We start from the raw sequence: 20,413 nt of genomic DNA, 5'->3' as shown, positions 1-20,413 counted from the left end.
AGGCGCCACATCGGTCACACCCCCTCAACCCATTTCACCCAGACGTGGAGGAAGGGGGGGGGTGGAGACTATAACTTATCATAACCTGACCCCACCATATGCTACCATTATATTAACTTACCATCCCCTTACCTTCCCATACCAGTAACCTAACTAAGAATCTAAGGCTAGAATTGTATAAGGAGTTATAAACACAATATTTGACAATCAAACGGAAACATGATCAAATTGTGTTAGAGTTGCACAGCGTAAACACTTAAGAAGGACAGGAAGACAGTAACAGTTAGGAGTCCTCTGTTTTCTTGAACAGAAAACCACCCTGGAGTTCAAAGGTCTCCACACACAGACAGACATGGCAGGAGAGACAGGCAGACACACTCACCCTCCTCCCCCGTCTGGGCCAGCGAGCGCTGTGGTGCCGACCCCGCCCTGAAAGACTGGACACCTGGGCGGGGCTTAGGGTCTGGGGCAAGACCTGAGAGGACCATACGAGGGCAGGAGGGGAGGAGGGGAGGAGGAGGAAACAGGGACCAAGACAAAGACACACACGTAGGACAGAGAGGCAGTATAAGAACATGGAGAAAGGTTTAGTTTCCGAGGTAGAAGAGGAATAAAAGGGTGATCAGAGGAGAGAGGGAAGGGAGGTAAGGGACAGTGACCAGGAGGAGAAACAATAACCAAAAGACAACAACAGAACAACCAAGCTGGTCAGTAGGAGATTACAATGATGTTAGCAGAACCGCCTCCACCAGAACACTGGCACATTCAAACACATATATAGTTCCCCACAATACAAAAACATACAGACAGAACAATGTAAACATAAAATCCCCAAACTTAGTCCAACATGAAAATGAGAATCATCAAAACCACTTTTCCAAATGTGGTTCTCACTCACCTCCACAAGCTGAAACAGAGGAAGGAAGAAGAGGTAGAGAGAAAACATCAAAGTACATTCATCAGTGTATTGTTAAACTGCAGAGGCTCTAGATCTTTAGTAAATGTCCAGCTTCTGAGGCACTGAAGAGTGTTGAGGTTCATCTTGAGGACAGCTGTGTAACAGTATACAGTTAGGCCTGGCGCAATAAGATGACTGAGAGACTCACCACAGTGTTGACTCATCTCTGTGCGAACGTATGCACGGATCTCATCCTCCTGTACGCATAGAGAAGTGGGTGAGAGGAATACACAGCCGAGTGTGTGTGTGTGTGCATTTCTGTCAGTGCGTGAGTGTGTGTGAGCAGGTCTGAGACCAGGTTTAGGCCCCTCTGGGCTGACGTCTGGCACTGACCGTCAGGCCTGGCTCTCCTCTGTCTCCCTTCATTCCATCTGCACCAATCTCCCCCTGGGAAAAAATACACACACACACACACACACACGTCTTACCAAACACAACCAAACACTCATAGAGGTCCTAGGTAGATTCTGAACGATTCATGATGCTTGTGTTCTTTGTTATGTTTGATCCCAGCTAAGCAAATGATGGAATAGGTACACACCTTACTACACTATGCATGGCAAACCCCCCTCTCCAGGTAAGGACACATGTAGGATGAGGTCACTCACCTGCTCACCCATGGCTCCTGGGATCCCAGGGATACCTCGAGGACCCACCAGAGCTGGCCCAGATGGCCCACGCTCTCCCTGACACACACACACGCACACACACACACACACACACACACAAGTGAACATACACAGCATATAGGAGGAATGACACCACTGAACATTGAAAATCATCAGTTCTAAGAGTTCAGGTCAGCCTGCTGATGATACCTTCTGTCCCTGGAGGCCCTCAGGGCCTTTAGCTCCAGCCAGGCCCTGGGGTCCACTGAGCCCAGAGGCTCCGTCCATTCCCCTGGGGCCCGGGGGGCCAGGGATACCTGGGGGGCCCTGACCACCACACAGAACAAAGGACAGCATCATATCAAGTACATTTCTCTTTTCCTGCATATCCCCAGAGAGGGTTAACAGTGGCATTCAGTGGGCAAACATGCAGCTTAATTGGGGTGACACACTGTAAAGTTGGTTATCTTCTCTAGAATGGTATTGTATTCAGTTGCTAAGACTCACCCTTTCACCTTTCTCTCCCTGAGTGCCCTTATTTCCTCCAACTCCATCAAAGCCACGGTCCCCCTGTATAGAAGTATGTCCGTTTCACTGTTCAGACTGTACTGTTGAATAAGCCCACACATACACACAACATACTGGAAATATGGGCCAATACCTTGGGGCCGATGAGTCCCTCCTTCCCTGGTGATCCTGTAGCCCCTATGAGCCCCACATCACCCTGAAACACACACACACACACACCCACACACAGAGACACAGACACACACACACAGTTTACACCCACACACAACCCTAATCAGCCCTGGTGACTAACCAACCTTGAAAATGGGATACAGTGCCATTGTATTCAGGTTGTAATGGTGTGATTTGGACAGATTCCAACCTGCTCCCCTTTCCTCCCGGGCAGGCCTGAGCGTCCATGGATGCCGGCGTCACCCTGGACACACAGACACGAGGAGCATTAGCACCACAGACGAGGCAGACAGGTGACAGAGCAGTGACTGTGTGGGGCGGCCGTAATGCCGACAGCCCCCTAGGAGGGGAGCCCACGAGAGACACTGAGAGATACCTCAGGAGGCCATCAGCATCAGCTGTGCATCCTCACTGTGTGGAGGTGACAAGCAGGCTCACAAGCAGGCTGACAAGCAGGCTGACAAGCAGGATGACAAGCAGGATGACAAGCAGGCTGACAAGCAGGCTGACAAGCAGGCTGACAAGCAGGCGTCACCTCCCCACCCTCATTAACATCACACAATCTTCTCATTAAGCAAAGACAGATGTGTCGCAATTGAATATGAAAACGGTATGATAATATTCTGTTTTTATTATCTCGACAGGCATCTCCTCGTATTCATTCTGGCCTTTGTCTCCTTCTGCCTTCCAGCTTGTTTCCCAGTCTCTCTCACTCACCTTTTCTCCTTTGGGTCCGTCCGCTCCGCACGCCCCTTTGGCTCCTCGGTCGCCCTGGAAACCAATGAGTTTGTCAATGACAGAAGCAGATGAAGTGCCCTGTCAATCAACGAGGGGTAGACGACTTCGAACCACAAATCTACCCTGACGGAGTGGGACTAAACATAGACCCACAGTCTTTTCACCTGTCACTCATTCTGCTACACACACACACACGCACACACATACACACACACTAGTCAGTAGTTAACACTAGTGGATGTAACGCACAAACTAGTGGATTGTATTTGGACCATATCTAACCATATACAGATCCCAGCAGTACAATCCAAACACAAGTACCTAGTGATTACTGAGAGAACAAAAACTGGAGAGAGATGAAGGGAAATTAAAGGGTTTGGGGCCCCATGCGGAGTCTGAGTGGGTAGATTCTGTACCGCCTGGATTAGTCATTCTAAACCCAGATTAGCATGCTGTGACAGAACATCATAGCCGTCGACAGCAAGGTCATCTCTCAGTATGTGTGACAGAGATCCCTCCTCATCACAGAGTTAGGTTGCCTGGCTGAGGAGTTAGCAGCTACTGCAGTGTTAAACCAAGGGAAGGTTGAGAGGGGAAGTGTGTACCCCACAACCCACCCTCTCGTGTCAGGGGACATGGGGAGTATGGAAGAGCATTTTCACTCTCAAGTCAGAGAAATCCTCTGCTGGGGTTGTCAGCCAGGTGTGACCAGAGACCTGTGGCCGCGGGGCCTCCTCTGTGAGCATGGAGCTGGAGCGTGAAGGACATCTCTCAAGGTTCCCAACGTCAGGAGGAGAGAGTCAGCCCACGTACTAGGAGGAGCATACACGCGCTCACACGCATGACCGCGTGCCACCTGCTCTACACACCTTGGATCCACGCATCCCAGTAATCCCCACGTCTCCTTTCTCGCCTCTCATTCCAGACAGTCCATCCTTCCCTGCTGAGCCCTGAACACACACACACACACAAGGGAGTCAGTGTTAGAGAGGCGTAATGGAAGTGCGTTCATGTTGGATCGAGGAGACTGCAATAGAGAAGGACTGACCGACTCTCCAGACACCCCAGGTTGGCCTGCCTCGCCCTACAGACACAAAGAGACACAGTCTCATGAAAGCTGCAGCATGCTGAGCCTTTAACACTGTACCACAGACAAGTGAAAAGCATGGCTGTCACAGCACTTAGATTCACAATACATTCACAGACAACATAAAACATCCTGAGTCATAAAGAAAAAGGAGAGTGTATGGAGGAATCGGGCCCTTACTTTCTGTCCTCCTGGGCCACGGGCCCCCTGGAACCCTGTGGAGCCCCTTTCTCCTGGTTCCCCTCTCAGACCCTGAAAACACACACACACACACACACAGTTACATTCTACCTCTTCAGAATGTTATCAACACATTGAGTCGTGAGCTGTGAAAGGAGTCGCCCTCCTCCACACTCACCTGCTCCCCAGTAGGCCCCTCCTGGCCCTTCACACCTTTCTCCCCCTGCACCCCCTTGGGCCCTCGGTCTCCCTGGAACAAACACGACGGTCCGAGTATTAATCCCTACTGTGCCGGGATGCCTTGTAGATCGTGAGGGTTGGGTCTTACTCACGGTCTCTCCTTTGTTCCCCTTCTCTCCAGGAGGTCCCCCCACTAGTAGAGTGTCTCCCTGTAGGAGAGAACAGCAGTCCAGTGAAGAGCACTGCTCTCATACCCAGGTCTTCACACTGGGGCCTACTGGATCTGATCACTTTTACTCTGCAAGTCCTTTCTTCACTTCTAAAACACATCTTCACTGTTAAACACTTTCGAATGGCCTCTTACTTTTTTTTCATCTGGACATGTTTTTTTTTTCATTATTTGTTGTTATCTTACTTTTCCTCTGATATTATATCTACTTCTTGTGCTCGTTTCTATTTCACACAAGGCTGCACAAACACAGCCTTGACACATTCGGCATTTCAATGCATACCTTTTCTCCTTTGTCCCCTTGTGGCCCCAATTCCCCCTGAAAACATGGAGTGCAGGGCTCACTCATCAGGCATGACAGGGAGATTCACAAGTGTTCATGAACAGAACGCTCAGGGGACAGATGGGGCATGGGGACACATATCTGCGTTGGTAAAAAAGAAGGAGAAATATTCACCTTCTCTCCCCGTTCACCTCTGGTCCCTGGAGAGCCCTGAGAAAGACACACAAACACACACACATTGCATATAGCCCTGATCACCAATGCAAACCGCAGTCTAATAAACACACATGATGATTGATGTACACAGATGCCCAACATCATAACCATTCAACAGACAATGTCAGGCTGTCTCAAGTCAAAAGGATCCAGCATAGCACACTTAAATATACAGCCTCTTCCTTCAGGCAAATGGCAACGAACCATGCCTTTTCTACGGGTTACCAGGCAACTAATGAAGGACAGCTACTTCAGTGTACTTTTACAAGATCGGGAACTGAGAAGACAAAGTGGCCTTTACACAGAAATACACCTTCACAATCCTTTTAACCTTGTTATGGCTATTACTCTGCCAAAGTGGAGGTGGACAGAGCGAGAGACCGACCTTCGGACAGACAGAGAGAGAAAGATTTGGAGAGCTGACTAGGTGCAGGTATCTCCCCTCAGTCAGAGAAGCAGGGAGAGCTGACTAGGTGCAGCTATCTCCCCTCAGTCAGAGAAGCAGGGAGGGCTGACTAGATGCAGGTATCTCCCCTCAGTCAGAGAAGCAGGGAGGGCTGACTAGATGCAGGTATCTCCCCTCATTCAGAGAAGCAGGGAGAGCTGACTAGGTGCAACTATCTCCCCTCAGTCAGAGAAGCAGGGAGGGCTGACTAGGTGCAGGTATCTCCCCTCAGTCAGAGAAGCAGGGAGGGCTGACTAGGTGCAGGTATCTCCCCTCAGTCAGAGAAGCAGGGAGGGCTGACTAGGTGCAGGTATCTCCCCTCAGTCAGAGAAGCAGTGAGGGCTGACTAAGTGCAGGTATCTCCCCTCAGTCAGAGAAGCAGGGAGGGCTGACTAAGTGCAGGTATCTCCCCTCAGTCAGAGAAGCAGGGAGAGCTGCAGAGCCAGATGGAGGGGGTGCTGAGTGATAGCCTCCCCAAATACAATTTAAAATCAAACTCTTTATATTTACTGTGGATCCTCTATCTCCGTCTAGACCAGAGCGACCTTCCTCCCCCTGAAAACAGAACACACGATAATATAAAAGGAGTAGAGTGAACACACAACAAAGAGTGTCTGAGACAAACGGTCCCACCAAACTAGCATGCTACCCCTCCCCCTATGGAAGAGATGCATGTGTTATAATAAAGCCCCCGTAACGTCTGGGGTGGAGGCGGCCATCTTACCCTGGGCCCTGGGTCTCCTCTCTCTCCTCTCGATCCAGGTGCTCCCACTCCAGCCTCCCCCTGACAAGCAGCAATAGAGCTCATAAGAGACATGCTCACTGATAGGACAGACACACACTGGAAGGTTATAGATAGCTGTCATTATTAGATACATGTACATTGTGCAAATGATGGGAGAATGTCCTGTATATCTACTGTATATCTCTCTGAAGACTAACTCACCTTGTCACCTTTGACTCCATCTGCACCTGGGATGCCCTAGACACAGCAAAAAACAATATAACGATTAGGAAACACACACACGCACACACAGAACACACATGATGGTAATTCCACTTACTGCTTGTCCAGGGGGCCCTGGAGGACCAGGAGATCCAGACTTGCCCACCTGACCTGGGAAGCCTTGGAGTCCCTGAAATAAGAGCCATTACTGCATCACTTCACACACACACCACACACTCTCTGCTACTATTACACACACACACAAACACACACACACACCCACACAAACACACACGCACATACGCATAAACACACATGCACACACACATTCACTGCCTCACTCCAACACACTGTACGCTAAAGCAATCAAGCCTTGTGTAGGAGTGTCAAGTCTTCTCTAACCCTCTCTCCTAATTGTCCAGGGGGTCCCGGGGCTCCAGACTCTCCTCTGACTCCGGCCACACCAGCAGTCCCAGCTAGTCCCCTCGGTCCTGGGGGCCCTGGTGGGCCTGGCAGTCCTGGGTCACCCTGGAGCACAGACACACAGGTTCACCATGGGATCACGTGGTATCACCATGGTATCACACAACACAACACAAAACATCAAGAAACACACAATACAAGAAAGGAGTGAACTCAATGAATCAATGAATCGAGGTATGCTCACTTTCAGTCCGTTGGGTCCAGGCTGACCTGGAGGTCCAGCGAGTCCCACTCCTCTCTCTCCCTGCAACACACCAGGTCCAGTCAGATCTGGGGCCCAGATGGGCTCACCAACACACCCAGAGCAGCAGATGCAGGGTGGGCCGTTGGGTCTTACCTTGTCCCCTTTGCCTCCCAGTGGTCCTCTGGGCCCCTAACAGAGACGGAGAGAGGGTGAGGCCCTACAGAGGCATGGCTGTTTCTGTGTCTGAAAGTATTTGTACTGGTCCAGTATGTGTAATTGCTAGAAACACTTATTATGAGGCCAGGCAGTAACTAACCTCTTCTCCAGGATCACCATTGTCTCCAGGAACTCCCTATTCCAGGAAGACAAATGTTCCAGATGAAGCTTTCGATGACCTTTGTCACAGTAACTGTTTTCTTGAAAAGGTTTGTCAGATTGGAACGCAGTAGAAACTACTCACTCTATCTCCTTTGATGCCTGCTGGCCCCTTGTCTCCCCTTTCACCCTAGATGGACGCAGTTTTGTCAAGAAAATGTTCAACACATCAATTCTTTGTCATGAAGTACAGTGCTTGTGAATCCCTGAGAGAGCAAATGATTTAGAAACTGTCGAGAGTCTGACTTACACGAAGCCCAGCCAGTCCTCTCTCTCCCACTGTTCCAGGCAATGTCACACCAGGAAGTCCCTGCAATCAATCACAAGTCAGCTAGGACAGCTTCCATATCCTCAAAACTCAAATGATGCTCTGCAGTATTTTTTACAGTAACCCTGGAAATAACTCACAGTCTGTCCTTTGGGTCCAGGTGGTCCCACCACAGACTGGAATAAAGACAAAATAAAACCAAGATCATTACAGTACAATTAATGTACAGTACAGCTCAATACCAACTATCCAGGGTCTACAATACATCTCTAAGGGTTCTCAGGTACCATACAACATGTGGAACTTACAGCTGTAGCTTTAGAGGGTTTAGTGTGTGAGAAGGTATGTTTGCATGTGTGTCTTTGAAGTGATGTGATTACATATCCTGTAGGTTGAAGGGGTTGACAGGATGAGTCATTCCCTTAAAGAATTAGTAATTTGCAGCTGTGATTCATGAATAGGACTCTTCAAACACAGCCACTCACAAACACACACACACATACAAACACACAAATAAACACACACACACTGTCCCCAAAACACCCACCCACTCACCTTCCCTGGGGGGCCACTGTCCCCCTGCTCTCCTTTCAGCCCAGGGGGGCCCATTGCTCCAGCGATGCCCTGAGGGTGAGGAGGGGAGGTATAAGAGAGGATAGCCTTGAACACAAATATGCTACACAGTACTGTGCACGCACACACACACACAGCCACTCACTCATACACACTCTGAAACACACACACCAGTTTTCCTGGTAGTCCTGATGTCCCCTCTTTTCCTGGCACACCATCTCTTCCTGGGACCCCTGGCTTGCCCCCCTCGCCCTACAGTATACAGACACAGATGCAGCCACAATTGCTGTGTATCGGCGGCTGAGGTGTGGAGAGGTGTGCTGGGGGGGTGTAATGCGGTTGTTGGCTCTGTGAAATGAGCTGCCCTGGGCTGGGCTGTACTTACCACCTGTCCTGATAGTCCAGGGGGCCCATGTGGACCCTGGACAGAAGCAGAGCAGCATTAAAACACAATGAAGCCCTAAATAACTCAGGGATGAACCATGGGGCGCAGCCCGACCATGTACAAGATCATATGAAATACCCCACAGACCTCATGGGGCCTGTAGAGAGCAGAGTTAATAGTGTGAGGTTGGATGTGTGTCGGGTGAGGAGAGAGGGCAACAGTTTGGTCCCTGATGGACAGTGCTGCAGACATGGGGCATGACGTACCACAGCTCCTGGGGGTCCTGGAGGCCCAGGCAGGCCGGGGTGTCCCTGTTGACCAGGCAGACCCTGGAGAGGAGGAGAGGCTTGAGGATCATGGAGATTCATATCTTATGGATTTATGTGTGTGTTTGTGTGTGTGTTTGTGTGTTTGCTTGGGTGTGCGTATGTGTGTGAGTACTGGGGCTCGTCACAGTGTCACCTGAATACCAACTCCTGCCTCTCCTTGATTACCCTGGGGAACACAACACAAACATCAATACTGACCTCAGACCCTTCATGTATCTGTCATTTTGAGCTCTGTAAGACCATGTTGTTGCTGTACTACTAGAGGACCAGCACTATTCCCACCCGGCTGCTGTACTAGTGAGGTATGTGGGTTGTGAAGAAACAGACAGACCAGCTACTCACCTTCACACCTGGTGGACCAGGAGGCCCGTTAGTGCCAATCGGACCCTGAAAACACACACTGCATCACAACTACCCAGAGCTATGTATGTGCGTCAATGTGTGTGTGTGTGTCGGTGTGTGTGTGTCTTACTTACAGTTGGCCCTCTAATTCCAGTTTCTCCTGGGTTTCCCTGCAAAAAGGAGATAAGAACATGTTCCCATATTAAAGCCCACAAACACGCAGGCCAATACACAGGGAACACACACTCATGCGTCATACAACACATGGAGAAATCCATGTATTCTGTACATAGACGTGTACAGGACACAACACAAGGCCGTACATACCTGCCTACACAGTACATGACAAATACATGCTGTACACATACTGCACGTGAACAAACACACACAGAAGCACATCATACATGTATAAACATCCAAAAACATGACACATAATACAAAGACGTTGTAGATTCACACATGATAGCACTGAGAGGCCAAGATAAAGCAAGAACAGCCACATGCTCAAACAGCAGACTGAAGCTAATGAATAAAGAGCTTTTGGAATTCAATTTCTTCATCAATTTAGTATTGGCTTCACTATTGTGTCATTATTTATTTGCTACATTGCTGAATGGTATGTGAAATCTCTTGTTTAATCTCTCCAACCAAACAGGTATTTGCATATGAAACAGTCTGCTCCTTGGGGGATCGGTGGGCTGGGTGAATATTTCATGAGAGACCTATCACCAGGCATACTCTCATCTCAGATCCACTCACTAAGAGACAAAAAACCTCAACCCAATAATGAAGCATATAAAGTAGCGACATGAATACAAATAGTTTGTTGCTATGCTCCTGGACAGGGTGCTGCCACTGCATAGCCCACAGACATCAACCACACACAACTTAACACGGACACACATAGAGCACCCTTGGGCAGCGTAAACTGTCCCTTTCCCGATCCCCTCCAATCTAGTTTCCTAGTGATCAGGAGCATGGCAGCCAGCCAGCCAGCGTGAAGCACAGAGAACCTACCGGTCTGCCCAGCACTCCAGGGAACCCAGGCAGGCCCTAGAGAGAAGGACGGAAGGTAAGGAGGAGGAGGACAGAGAAGAGTTGGAAAGTTGGGTGGTTGACAGGAGAGGAGAGGAGGGAAGAAAAAGGAGGGGTGGAAAGGGGGATGGAGCAGAGATGAGAGAGGACAGTGAGGAGTTAGAGGCAGAGCTGCAAAAGGTTACAGTCTAGGGATCTACGTAGCTGGCCTCAGCCCAGAGGGGAAAGACAGAGCTCCATCGGCCTAGCGCTCGCAGCCAATCCCCAGGCTTTCTTACGTGGCTCCTGCCCTGGAGAGGGCTGCCATGCTGCGTTACTATTACTCACTGGGCGGCCTTGAGGACCAACTGGCCCTGGTGGACCCTGCTCCAAGCATTGGAAGGAAATGAAATGTGTGAGAAAAACATTCTACACCTCTTATCGCTCCCCCTCCATACCTCCATACACACGTCCTCTTTGTCACTTCATTTGTGTCAGCAGTCTCCTTGCAAATGTCAAGACTGAGTGCTCACAATATTGTCGAGGCTTTCATTCATCTACTGTGTGTTTGGCTGACTGATAACACGACAACTGATCTGCGTAATGTTTCTGCAGTCCTGCGATAGAGGGGGAGGGAAGGAAAGCTGTCCAGGTTCTATGACCGGTGCTGTTCTGCTGAATCCCAGAGCACCGGTGAGTGGGGTTTTTGCATGTAGACATATCTACAAAGCATCAGTCAATCATTAATCGACAGCATCAGTCAATGCATTAATAGACCTGCAGGCCTACATTCCTTCGTAAGTCATATCACTGCTACCAAAAATAGTTTCACAGGTCAACTATAACAATACAGGACAATGTAAAACTGAAATACTTTGCAATATGTCAAATGTGTTGGTATTTCAGATGACAGCCTTTCCCATAGCACTATAATACATCTATAAACTGTGTATCAATAATTATATAAGTGAGCGTAATTATCTCCAATACAAGAATGAGCCAGCATGTTTTGGCCTATTCCTCCACACCCATCTTCTTACCGGCTTCCCATCTGGACCAAGCTTGCCAGGTTCTCCTGCTGGGCCCTGGAAACACCCAGACACATCAGTGTTCACTGTACAGAACATCCCTCTTCATCCAAACTGCATGTGTTCAGATCAACATCTTAGAATGCTTGAGGACTGAACCCTACCTGGAAGCCATCGCGTCCCTTTTCTCCAACCTCTCCTCTGTCTCCTTTTCCCCCTCGAGACCCTGCAAAACCCTGTACACACACACAGACATAGCCAGTTTACGTATTCTAATTGTATTTTTGCAATACTGTAAGTACAGTTCAGTATGGTGAGGATATAGTAGAACGTTCTCACCGCGTCTCCTTTTTGTCCTTGTGGTCCTACGGGTCCAGGCTCTCCCCTCTGCCCTGCCGCCCCTGGAAGACCCCTGAGGCCAGGCACACCAGAGAGAGGGCCTTGTGCAGATTCACCCTAAACACACGCAAGTGCACATTTATCTCCCATGTCATACGACACTCAACACAGTTTAGGAGTTATAGTACAAAGGGTACTACCTTTGGACCAGGGGGACCAACCACTCCATTCAGACCATCTTTCCCCTGTAAAATACTCATGTTAAAATGCTATACATCCAGAGGACAAGCCGTTTTGCTTTTCCTATTGTGAGCGGGATTGCAAGTATTATGGTAATTGCAGAGATCAATACTCACAGCATCTCCTTTGTCCCCCTTCTCTGCTCTCTCACCCTGAAGGACATACAGAGTTATTAATACCCCTACACAAACCTTCCTCCTCCATCCCGTAATGCCTTTTTTTTGTCTTTTTCCTCAGCACAGTCCATCACTCCCTCCCACCTTATCTCCTGGTCTCCCAGCCTCCCCCAGTTCCCCGGCTCTCCCAGGGACTCCAGGTATCCCAGGCTTCCCCGGCTCCCCCGCCTGCCCTGGGGGTCCCGCGGGTCCCCTCTCCCCGATGGCTCGTCCTGTAGGCCCCTGGGGCCCGGCGGGCCCTCGCTCACCCTGCTCTCCCTTCACACCCCGGTCCCCCTGGAGCCCTCGTGCACCCTGGGACAGAAAGAGAAGAGAGTTTTTGATCCTCGAGACATACGTGAGGGTCACATGCACATATATGTCCATGCAGTAATGTACGGGTGAGTACATGTACAAAGTGAGTGTACAGAAAGGAACATCCAAATGGCAGATAGCGTGTGGTTAATGTCTCTTTGAGAGCCCACTCACGTCTGCCCCCAGGGGTCCTGTCAGCCCTGGACTGCCCTTGTCTCCTTTAAGGCCCTTCTCAGGCTTGACCTCCACAGGCTTGAGCAGCTCCTCCTTCCTGTCCACCAACACCTTCAGGTCTCGCACCTGCTCAGACAGAGGTCAGGTCAGGTCAGGGGGAGTGACCTTCCAGATGCTGCATATGCTCGCTTATATTAGGGTTTACAACCAAGGACCGAGTCGGTCCTTGGTTGTAAAGCTGGAAGAGAGAAGGTTCGACTGACCTGGATACCAAAAACGGAGAAGGCCTTCTGCACATCCTGCCAAGACAAAAACACAGAGGGGAATCCCTTCATTCTAGCTCTTTGATAGAAAGGGTCTTCCTCAGAGTGCATGGCTCCTCCCTGCGAGGGGGAGCGGGGGTCTCACCACTGCTGTTCCTGGTTTTCCCGGTGCTCCGTCCTCCCCTGGGTCTCCCTGAAGGCCACATCACAGTGTCAGCACCACATCACAGTGTAAGCACCACATCACAGTGTCAGCACCACATCACAGTGTAAGCACCACATCACAGTGTCAGCACCACATCACAGTGTCAGCACCACATCACAGTGTAAGCACCACATCACAGTATCAGCACCACATCACAGTGTCAGCACCACATCACAGTGTAAGCACCACATCACAGTGTCAGCACCACATCACAGTGTAAGCACCACATCACAGTGTAAGCACCACATCACAGTATCAGCACCACATCACAGTGTCAGCACCACATCACAGTGTAAGCACCACATCACAGTGTAAGCACCACATCACAGTGTCAGCACCACATCACAGTGTAAGCACCACATCACAGTATCAGCACCACATCACAGTGTAAGCACCACATCACAGTATCAGCACCACATCACAGTGTAAGCACCACATCACAGTATCAGCACCACATCACAGTGTAAGCACCACATCACAGTATCAGCACCACATCACAGTGTAAGCACCACATCACAGTATCAGCACCACATCACAGTGTCAGCACCACATCACAGTGTAAGCACCACATCACAGTGTAAGCACCACATCACAGTGTCAGCACCACATCACAGTGTAAGCACCACATCACAGTGTCAGCACCACATCACAGTGTCAGCACCACATCACAGTGTAAGCACCACATCACAGTATCAGCACCACATCACAGTGTAAGCACCACATCACAGTATCAGCACCACATCACAGTGTCAGCACCACATCACAGTGTAAGCACCACATCACAGTGTCAGCACCACATCACAGTGTCAGCACCACATCACAGTGTAAGCACCACATCACAGTGTCAGCACCACATCACAGTGTCAGCACCACATCACAGTGTAAGCACCACATCACAGCGTCAGCACCACATCACAGCGTCAGCACCACTGTATCAACCCACAAGTCCCATGTATTCCCCTCACCTCACCCTTACTGAGTTGACATACCGTTTCTCCCTTCATACCCGTCGCTCCTTTGTCCCCCTGAAAGACAGGTGGAGGTGAGGGAAAGGGACAAGATAAGAGGAGAACTGATCCAGACTCTACAGATTAATACAGACTGAATGATAGACTTACTCTGGTTCCGGCAACTCCTGGTATCCCTGGAACACCCTAACACCGACAGAGAGTCATTAGAAACTAAAGGATAAGGTTTAGTAAATGTACTGGGGCCGTAATATGTCATATTGTGTGACTCTTCTAAATGCATGAAAGCAAGAATATTTATATAGCACGATAAACAATAAGGTGCATTTGTTTTGAGGGTTGATATCTGATACCACTCACTGGTGTTCCTGCAGGCCCTTGAGGACCGGGGATTGGAGTAACATCAGCCCCCTTCACATATACCACCTGAGAGAGAGAGACTTTTCACTTTTGTCCTAATGTGCAGTATGTCACACTTCACAATCACAAACAACCTCCAACACCACCACACACAGATACACACACGTAGAATACCAGTTCAAACTTTGGACTGGTACTGTACTCCAGCATGTCCGTACCTGTCCTGGAGGTCCGATGGTGCCAGGGGCCCCTGGGGCCCCACTTGGTCCTGCTGGCCCCACAGGTCCAGCTACACCTCGTTCTCCCTTCAGTGCATCACGGCCCTAGAGGAAACACACACACACACACAGGAAAATTCACTTTTCACACCAACACTGACACAAACCCCTACCTCCTCTGTATTGAAGTTGACTAAAAAGGCCCTCACTAAAAAGGGCAAGCCAATCAAAGCAGGTCAGTCCAGGCCTACCTTTCACCTGAGGTCCTGGAGATAATGAATTTGAATTGATACCGGAAGGCACAGAGCTGACATTTAGAGGACCCCTTTGGAGCCCCTTCAGAAGTGTCTCACCACCCTTAAATGCTAAGCATGGTCATTAGAGGGCTGCATGAGCTCATGGCTTGGCCTGAGGCAACTATTGATTTACCGGTGAGCAGAGAGTGTGATGCGATATCAGAGTCAGTGTAAAACCCAGTTCATAAACACACACTCAGGTGGAAGGTAATGAGAAGGAAAGCACTGCAGAGGGCTAATGAGTCCTACTAAGCATCCAAGAAGAGAAGGATCGATAGACGGAGGGAAGGAGGAAGACAGACAGTAGGGGATATGGAGACAAAGTTCATGATGTTCAGAGAGAGAGAGACAGAGAGAGAGAGAGACAGAGAGACAGAGAGAGAGAGACAGAGAGACATAGAGAGACAGAGAGAGAGACAGAGCAGAGAGAGTATGAGGTGAGGTCACTGACATCTCTTCCAGCTGCCCCTGCTTCTCCTTTGTCCCCCTGTTGGAAACAGAAATCGTTAGGAGTTACAATATCAATTAAAGAGGTCTGTCATTAACACCTGATCAATCAACAACAATGAAACTTTACAACTAATGATTACTTTTATACTGTTTTGAATGTTCTGAATATAATAAATAGTGTTTGATCTATACCTTGCTATATTAGCTCCTGAGAAATATGCCTATCTATGAATTATGTTGCTTGTATCACATAAACTGTCAGTAATCTGTTAGCTAAAGCCTGCTTATGCCAGCATAGCCATTAATTAGTTTTTGGTCAAATGTGACTAGGAAATATCTGTGACGCTAGAGTGTAGGTCCGAGGTCACAATGTTACAAAAGGGTAAAGTACCAGTACCAAAAATGTGTCCAAACTTTTAACTGGTACTGTATAATGTCATGCAACTTAGAGCAAGGAAAATAGGAGGAACATCTAGGTCATTTCTAGGAGCCCTCTCTATAGACTAAACTAAAGCTATCTAGCACCATGAATGCGTTGTGTCTTCTTTCTGTGCTTGCAAAACTAGGTTGATTGTCACCCCGCCCCCCCCTTACCTATATGTATAAATACTGATGATTTTGTCTTGAACTTGTTCTAACAACTTGAATGGTGTAACCATAACCTACCTTTCTTCCATCTTCCCCAGGAATGCCATCTTCACCCTGTAACTCACACACACACAAAAGTCAATTCAGGTACGAGCAACCATTGAGACGTTACAATACTTTTTGATTATCAATGAGCTCCAATTGGCTGTAGCACCAACATTCTTGCTTAGATAATTTATTACTGGTGCTTTAAAACTACAGACTATAATTTTGCTACCCGCCGAGGGGAAATAAAAAGCTTACATGTAATCACAGCACTCCAAGCAGAAGAAGTGACAAACAAGCCTAATGGTAATGACATACATAGAGAGAACCCAAGAAATAATCACCGGTAATGAGACTCACACAATAAACCCACACTGAGCAAATAGCCTCCAATCACAGTGTCGTAGTCAGATACTTGCAGTATTACTAAGTGGTCTGAGTGGTGGTCTGCAGTGGTCTGAGCTGAGTGTTTGTGTATTTGCAGAATGTCGCAGAGCATTAAGTACAGATGAGTGGAGAGCAGTACTGATTAGTGTTGGCCGTATTAAGCCTTTAGTCACCATTTTCCCAGGAGCACCAGGCTTGCCGTCTTCTCCTGATTTGCCCTGAAGCAAAAAAAGTGTTAAAACTGTAAAATGTGTTTCTGTGTGTGTGCGTGCCATGAGTGTGTGTGTGTGTGAATTGTTGAGTAACTCACAGGTGTTCCTGGGTTCCCCGGAGGGCCGGTGGCAGCCGGGGGACCCTGGTCTCCTCTCAGTCCAGGGAGCCCCTGTAGACAGACACACAGACTAATACATCTTGCACTAAAACATCCATAGTTCCCTCGAAATATATAAAACAAATATACAATTATAAAACGTGTCTGGACACAGTTCCAGAAAGTTCTAGACAACAGCCCATCTGTACAGTAGGAAGTGTACAGGTCATATTAGGTGTTTACTCACATCTCTCCCTGGCTCCCCTTGTTTGCCAGCGTCTCCCTACAGAGGAAACGGTTGCATGAAAACCATGTTTGTGTTTGTGTCACAGTGGAGTGTGGTACTGAGATTGGCACTGACCCGCAGGCCTGCAGTCCCAGGTGCTCCTGGTTTACCATCCAGCCCCGCTCGGCCGTCCAGCCCAGACGATCCCCTCTCTCCCTGAAGACACAGGCACGTGTGTGAAGCAGCAGAACAGAAGCTAGCAGCCGACATAACAGCTTACTCCACTTCATACAGGCCCAACAACAGGACACAGCATACTGCATGAGTACTCAGTTAAACTGGATTTTGGGGTCACGTGTATAATGGGAATTTTCATTTGGCTTTAAACAGATAAGTTTGCCCCAAATTCACAGAAAGCCAGGTGTATTGTGTTGCTTTTAGCAGACCCCACTGCGCTTCATCACACTGGGAATCTGCAGACTGGAAAACAGGATCCAATGGAATGAAGGACGGTGGAACCAACCAGACACCATCTCGTGTATAAATTATTTGGCATCATTCAGGAAATTAGACAATAAAAGTAAAGCTCTAGATGATGATGTAACCAAGTTGTAAATCCAACCTTCTCTCCTGGACTGCCTCTTTCTCCTGCATCGCCCTGTGGGATGGAGACCGACAGATATCACTCATACTGTGTGAGATATGAAGGATTTACAGTCATGACATGTGTATTTATCTATGTAGCTGTATATATGTAAACAAAATAACATTAAGAGATAGAAGAGAAGGAGAGAGAGAGGGGGAGAGAGAGAGAGAGAGAGAGAGAGAGAGAGAGAGAGAGAGAGAGAGAGAGAGAGAGAGAGAGAGAGAAAAGAGCAACAGACAGAAAGCCAGACAATCAGACAGACTGTTGACTCACCCTGGCCCCTGGCGGTCCTCGCTGTCCCTCCAGCCCCTGTTTGTGACACAGAGGGAGAGACAGGGGGGTCATTCAATAATCCCCCACAACAGCATACTCTGACTCATCATCACGGGTCACTGTGGAACAGAATCAGTGACCCGGACCTGGGTCAGAGATGTGTGGATGGAGCAAGGCAGTGGAAGCACCATGACTCACCCGCAGCCCTGCAACCCCTGGGACGCCGGCCTCACCCTTTAAACCTTTGCCCCCATGCTCTCCTGGGTCTCCACTATCACCCTGGGAAGAGGAAGTGACATCAGGGAGGTCAGGGAAACAGAGAACGAGAAAAAGACGACATGTATTGAGTGTTCCTGAATGAGCTCCAATATGGAGCGGCTGTTGTGTACACACTGTACAGCATAGCACACGTAATATATTGGTACATGTATTTGTGGAGGGCAAGAACATTTTCAGTTCATACCTTTTCTCCTCTCTCTCCCTTCAGCTGAAGCTGTATGTCTGCCTGTAAATCGACAAGGGACGACAGTAACAGAGTGAGAGGAGAACGAGAGAAAGAAGTGAGAGATGAAAGGCTGTCAAAGAGTAGAGCGAGGTCCTAGATGTGTTTGGATTTACCACTTTCCCTGGAGGTCCAGGGGGGCCTTGAGCTCCCTGAGAAGACAAGAACAGAGATGAGTGGAGGTGAACGCCACGGGTCAGACCAGGATAATACTGCAGAGAGACGACTAACCAGCTCTCCTTTGGCTCCTCTCAATCCCGCAGGTCCAGGGCTCCCCTGAGAAAGACACACATGGCCATCACTGCTGCTGCATAGTAGCTAGCATTTCAATGACACACATGACGGGTGATCTGTGTGTTTTCATAGAAGGGCAATAGCGGCGTGTGTTATCTGAAAAGGTGCTTCACATTTCGGCCGTGTTCTCCTGGGTCTCCCATGTCCCCCTTCTCTCCCGCCCTCCCAGCCGGGCCGAGCAGTCCCTGAGGAAGATCAACAGAGAACAAGGTTTTAATTGACAGACCAAACCTCGAACTGCAATACTGCAGTTAGTCCTTACAACCACAGTGTACGACCCTTACTCACCCTGAGTCCTCGCTCCCCAACCTTTCCTGGCAACCCTGACTCCCCCTAGAGGAGAACATTCGTCAGTACATCTGAGGAGAGCCTGGGAGGAACAGGAGTCTGCACATATTCAAAAACCACAGCCTCTCTACAAACTCCTCAGAGAGATAAGCTGGGTCTGACACATGACTGAATCAAAGAGGCTAAATTAAATATCACGCTGCCACATTAATTCAATTCAGACTTCTGTCTATCAGGTTTGATGTGAGCGATGGCACGGAAAACAAAACATGTAAAACTTTTAATTAGCCAGATGGATGCTGATAAGCAGGGAGGTGGAGAAAGAATGGAGAGGGAGGGATGGTAGAAAACACACAGAGAGACACAGCGAGTGAGAGGAAGAGACAAAAGATAGGTAGAAGAGACAAAAAGAAAAACAAAATACCAAAAGTTGGAGAGAATGGAGGAACAGAGAGAGACAGATAAGGAAAGTGAATTTCTTACAGGAGTTCCGTCGTCGCCCTTGTCTCCTTTGTCCCCCTGTAAAAAGAGCCGTGAATCATTCATGCACTTCACAAAGACAAAGGAAGACCAAAGTGACTCAGTAAACAGACATTTTAGACGAGAGCTACTTCAGCCGAACACAGGCAAACGAGGTGCATAATACCAGTACAGAACAGTATTAGACCAAACAGGAAGTGTGGAGAACAGGATGCAGATCAGCAACATCAGCTGGAGCAGCACTTGAGGAAGGGTAGCAGAGACTCGTGGTCATGATCACTACCTCTAAAGTGACACAGGGGCCGAGTCAGAGTGGAGGCAGAGAGATCAGTATGGGAATATGATCCTACAAACGTACACAACCATTAGCTCTGAGTATTGATAGAGGAGTAAGTTGTAATGTTGAAGTAGTCATTCCATTGGGTAACCCATGCATATTAAAGCCATTCTGATGGTTCTTATCTGGATGAATGAGAGATAAGATTTAGACATAGCAAAACTATGGCCAAGCAGTTGAATCATCCTTATACATCAGTGGTAGTAAACGAAGCCCAGTCCAGAGAGAGTGCAGGTGAGTATTTGCGAAAGTAAGAGCTGCAGGTGTTAGAGACCAGAGGTCAAGGGTTAGGTAAAATGGGTATCTCAGACCTCCTTTCCGGAAAGACCTATCTTCCCTGGGGATCCAGGTCGCCCATTCCCCCCTGCCTCTCCAGGTTCTCCTGGGTCACCCTAAAACACACAGAGGAACTCAAACCAAACTTAATAAAAACGAAATTCTAAGGACAGGTCATTGTGTGTCTCACCTTGGCACCCACTCTCCCACTGAGCCCTGAAAGTCCCT

At 48.7% G+C, this 20,413-nt stretch overlaps 1 protein-coding gene across 1 annotated transcript in view; it reads right to left on the bottom strand.

Moving 5' to 3' along the window:
• Positions 1-20,413, bottom strand: part of col7a1 (collagen, type VII, alpha 1) — a 47,696-nt gene that overhangs the window by 3,830 nt on the left and 23,453 nt on the right. The window contains exons 47-112 of the mRNA XM_047026642.1: positions 20,376-20,411; positions 20,221-20,301; positions 19,576-19,611; positions 19,093-19,137; positions 18,918-18,989; positions 18,742-18,786; positions 18,627-18,662; positions 18,472-18,513; positions 18,207-18,287; positions 18,009-18,044; positions 17,712-17,747; positions 17,225-17,305; positions 17,111-17,146; positions 16,864-16,935; positions 16,727-16,771; positions 16,200-16,235; positions 15,535-15,570; positions 14,788-14,892; positions 14,570-14,635; positions 14,360-14,395; positions 14,231-14,266; positions 13,182-13,229; positions 13,037-13,072; positions 12,774-12,899; positions 12,390-12,599; positions 12,246-12,281; positions 12,090-12,134; positions 11,890-12,006; positions 11,715-11,786; positions 11,563-11,607; positions 10,526-10,561; positions 9,643-9,678; positions 9,509-9,553; positions 9,300-9,332; positions 9,104-9,166; positions 8,838-8,873; positions 8,624-8,704; positions 8,435-8,503; positions 8,020-8,055; positions 7,862-7,921; positions 7,697-7,741; positions 7,553-7,588; positions 7,390-7,425; positions 7,237-7,296; positions 6,972-7,097; positions 6,688-6,759; positions 6,570-6,605; positions 6,348-6,407; positions 6,134-6,178; positions 5,137-5,172; positions 4,963-4,998; positions 4,603-4,659; positions 4,449-4,520; positions 4,271-4,342; positions 4,052-4,087; positions 3,873-3,953; positions 2,983-3,036; positions 2,456-2,509; positions 2,228-2,290; positions 2,074-2,136; positions 1,777-1,893; positions 1,567-1,644; positions 1,292-1,345; positions 1,107-1,155; positions 899-907; positions 383-475 (exon numbers count right to left, since the gene is read on the bottom strand). Coding sequence (XP_046882598.1) covers positions 383-475; positions 899-907; positions 1,107-1,155; positions 1,292-1,345; positions 1,567-1,644; positions 1,777-1,893; positions 2,074-2,136; positions 2,228-2,290; positions 2,456-2,509; positions 2,983-3,036; positions 3,873-3,953; positions 4,052-4,087; positions 4,271-4,342; positions 4,449-4,520; positions 4,603-4,659; positions 4,963-4,998; positions 5,137-5,172; positions 6,134-6,178; positions 6,348-6,407; positions 6,570-6,605; positions 6,688-6,759; positions 6,972-7,097; positions 7,237-7,296; positions 7,390-7,425; positions 7,553-7,588; positions 7,697-7,741; positions 7,862-7,921; positions 8,020-8,055; positions 8,435-8,503; positions 8,624-8,704; positions 8,838-8,873; positions 9,104-9,166; positions 9,300-9,332; positions 9,509-9,553; positions 9,643-9,678; positions 10,526-10,561; positions 11,563-11,607; positions 11,715-11,786; positions 11,890-12,006; positions 12,090-12,134; positions 12,246-12,281; positions 12,390-12,599; positions 12,774-12,899; positions 13,037-13,072; positions 13,182-13,229; positions 14,231-14,266; positions 14,360-14,395; positions 14,570-14,635; positions 14,788-14,892; positions 15,535-15,570; positions 16,200-16,235; positions 16,727-16,771; positions 16,864-16,935; positions 17,111-17,146; positions 17,225-17,305; positions 17,712-17,747; positions 18,009-18,044; positions 18,207-18,287; positions 18,472-18,513; positions 18,627-18,662; positions 18,742-18,786; positions 18,918-18,989; positions 19,093-19,137; positions 19,576-19,611; positions 20,221-20,301; positions 20,376-20,411 — 3,865 coding nt within the window. The remainder of the gene's footprint in view (positions 1-382; positions 476-898; positions 908-1,106; positions 1,156-1,291; positions 1,346-1,566; positions 1,645-1,776; positions 1,894-2,073; positions 2,137-2,227; positions 2,291-2,455; positions 2,510-2,982; positions 3,037-3,872; positions 3,954-4,051; positions 4,088-4,270; positions 4,343-4,448; positions 4,521-4,602; positions 4,660-4,962; positions 4,999-5,136; positions 5,173-6,133; positions 6,179-6,347; positions 6,408-6,569; positions 6,606-6,687; positions 6,760-6,971; positions 7,098-7,236; positions 7,297-7,389; positions 7,426-7,552; positions 7,589-7,696; positions 7,742-7,861; positions 7,922-8,019; positions 8,056-8,434; positions 8,504-8,623; positions 8,705-8,837; positions 8,874-9,103; positions 9,167-9,299; positions 9,333-9,508; positions 9,554-9,642; positions 9,679-10,525; positions 10,562-11,562; positions 11,608-11,714; positions 11,787-11,889; positions 12,007-12,089; positions 12,135-12,245; positions 12,282-12,389; positions 12,600-12,773; positions 12,900-13,036; positions 13,073-13,181; positions 13,230-14,230; positions 14,267-14,359; positions 14,396-14,569; positions 14,636-14,787; positions 14,893-15,534; positions 15,571-16,199; positions 16,236-16,726; positions 16,772-16,863; positions 16,936-17,110; positions 17,147-17,224; positions 17,306-17,711; positions 17,748-18,008; positions 18,045-18,206; positions 18,288-18,471; positions 18,514-18,626; positions 18,663-18,741; positions 18,787-18,917; positions 18,990-19,092; positions 19,138-19,575; positions 19,612-20,220; positions 20,302-20,375; positions 20,412-20,413) is intronic.

This window comes from Hypomesus transpacificus, chromosome 9, assembly GCF_021917145.1.
Source record: "Hypomesus transpacificus isolate Combined female chromosome 9, fHypTra1, whole genome shotgun sequence".
NCBI lineage: Eukaryota > Metazoa > Chordata > Actinopteri > Osmeriformes > Osmeridae > Hypomesus > Hypomesus transpacificus.
Note: the sequence above shows the minus strand (reverse complement) of the source record. Positions and strands in the feature narration are given on the sequence as shown.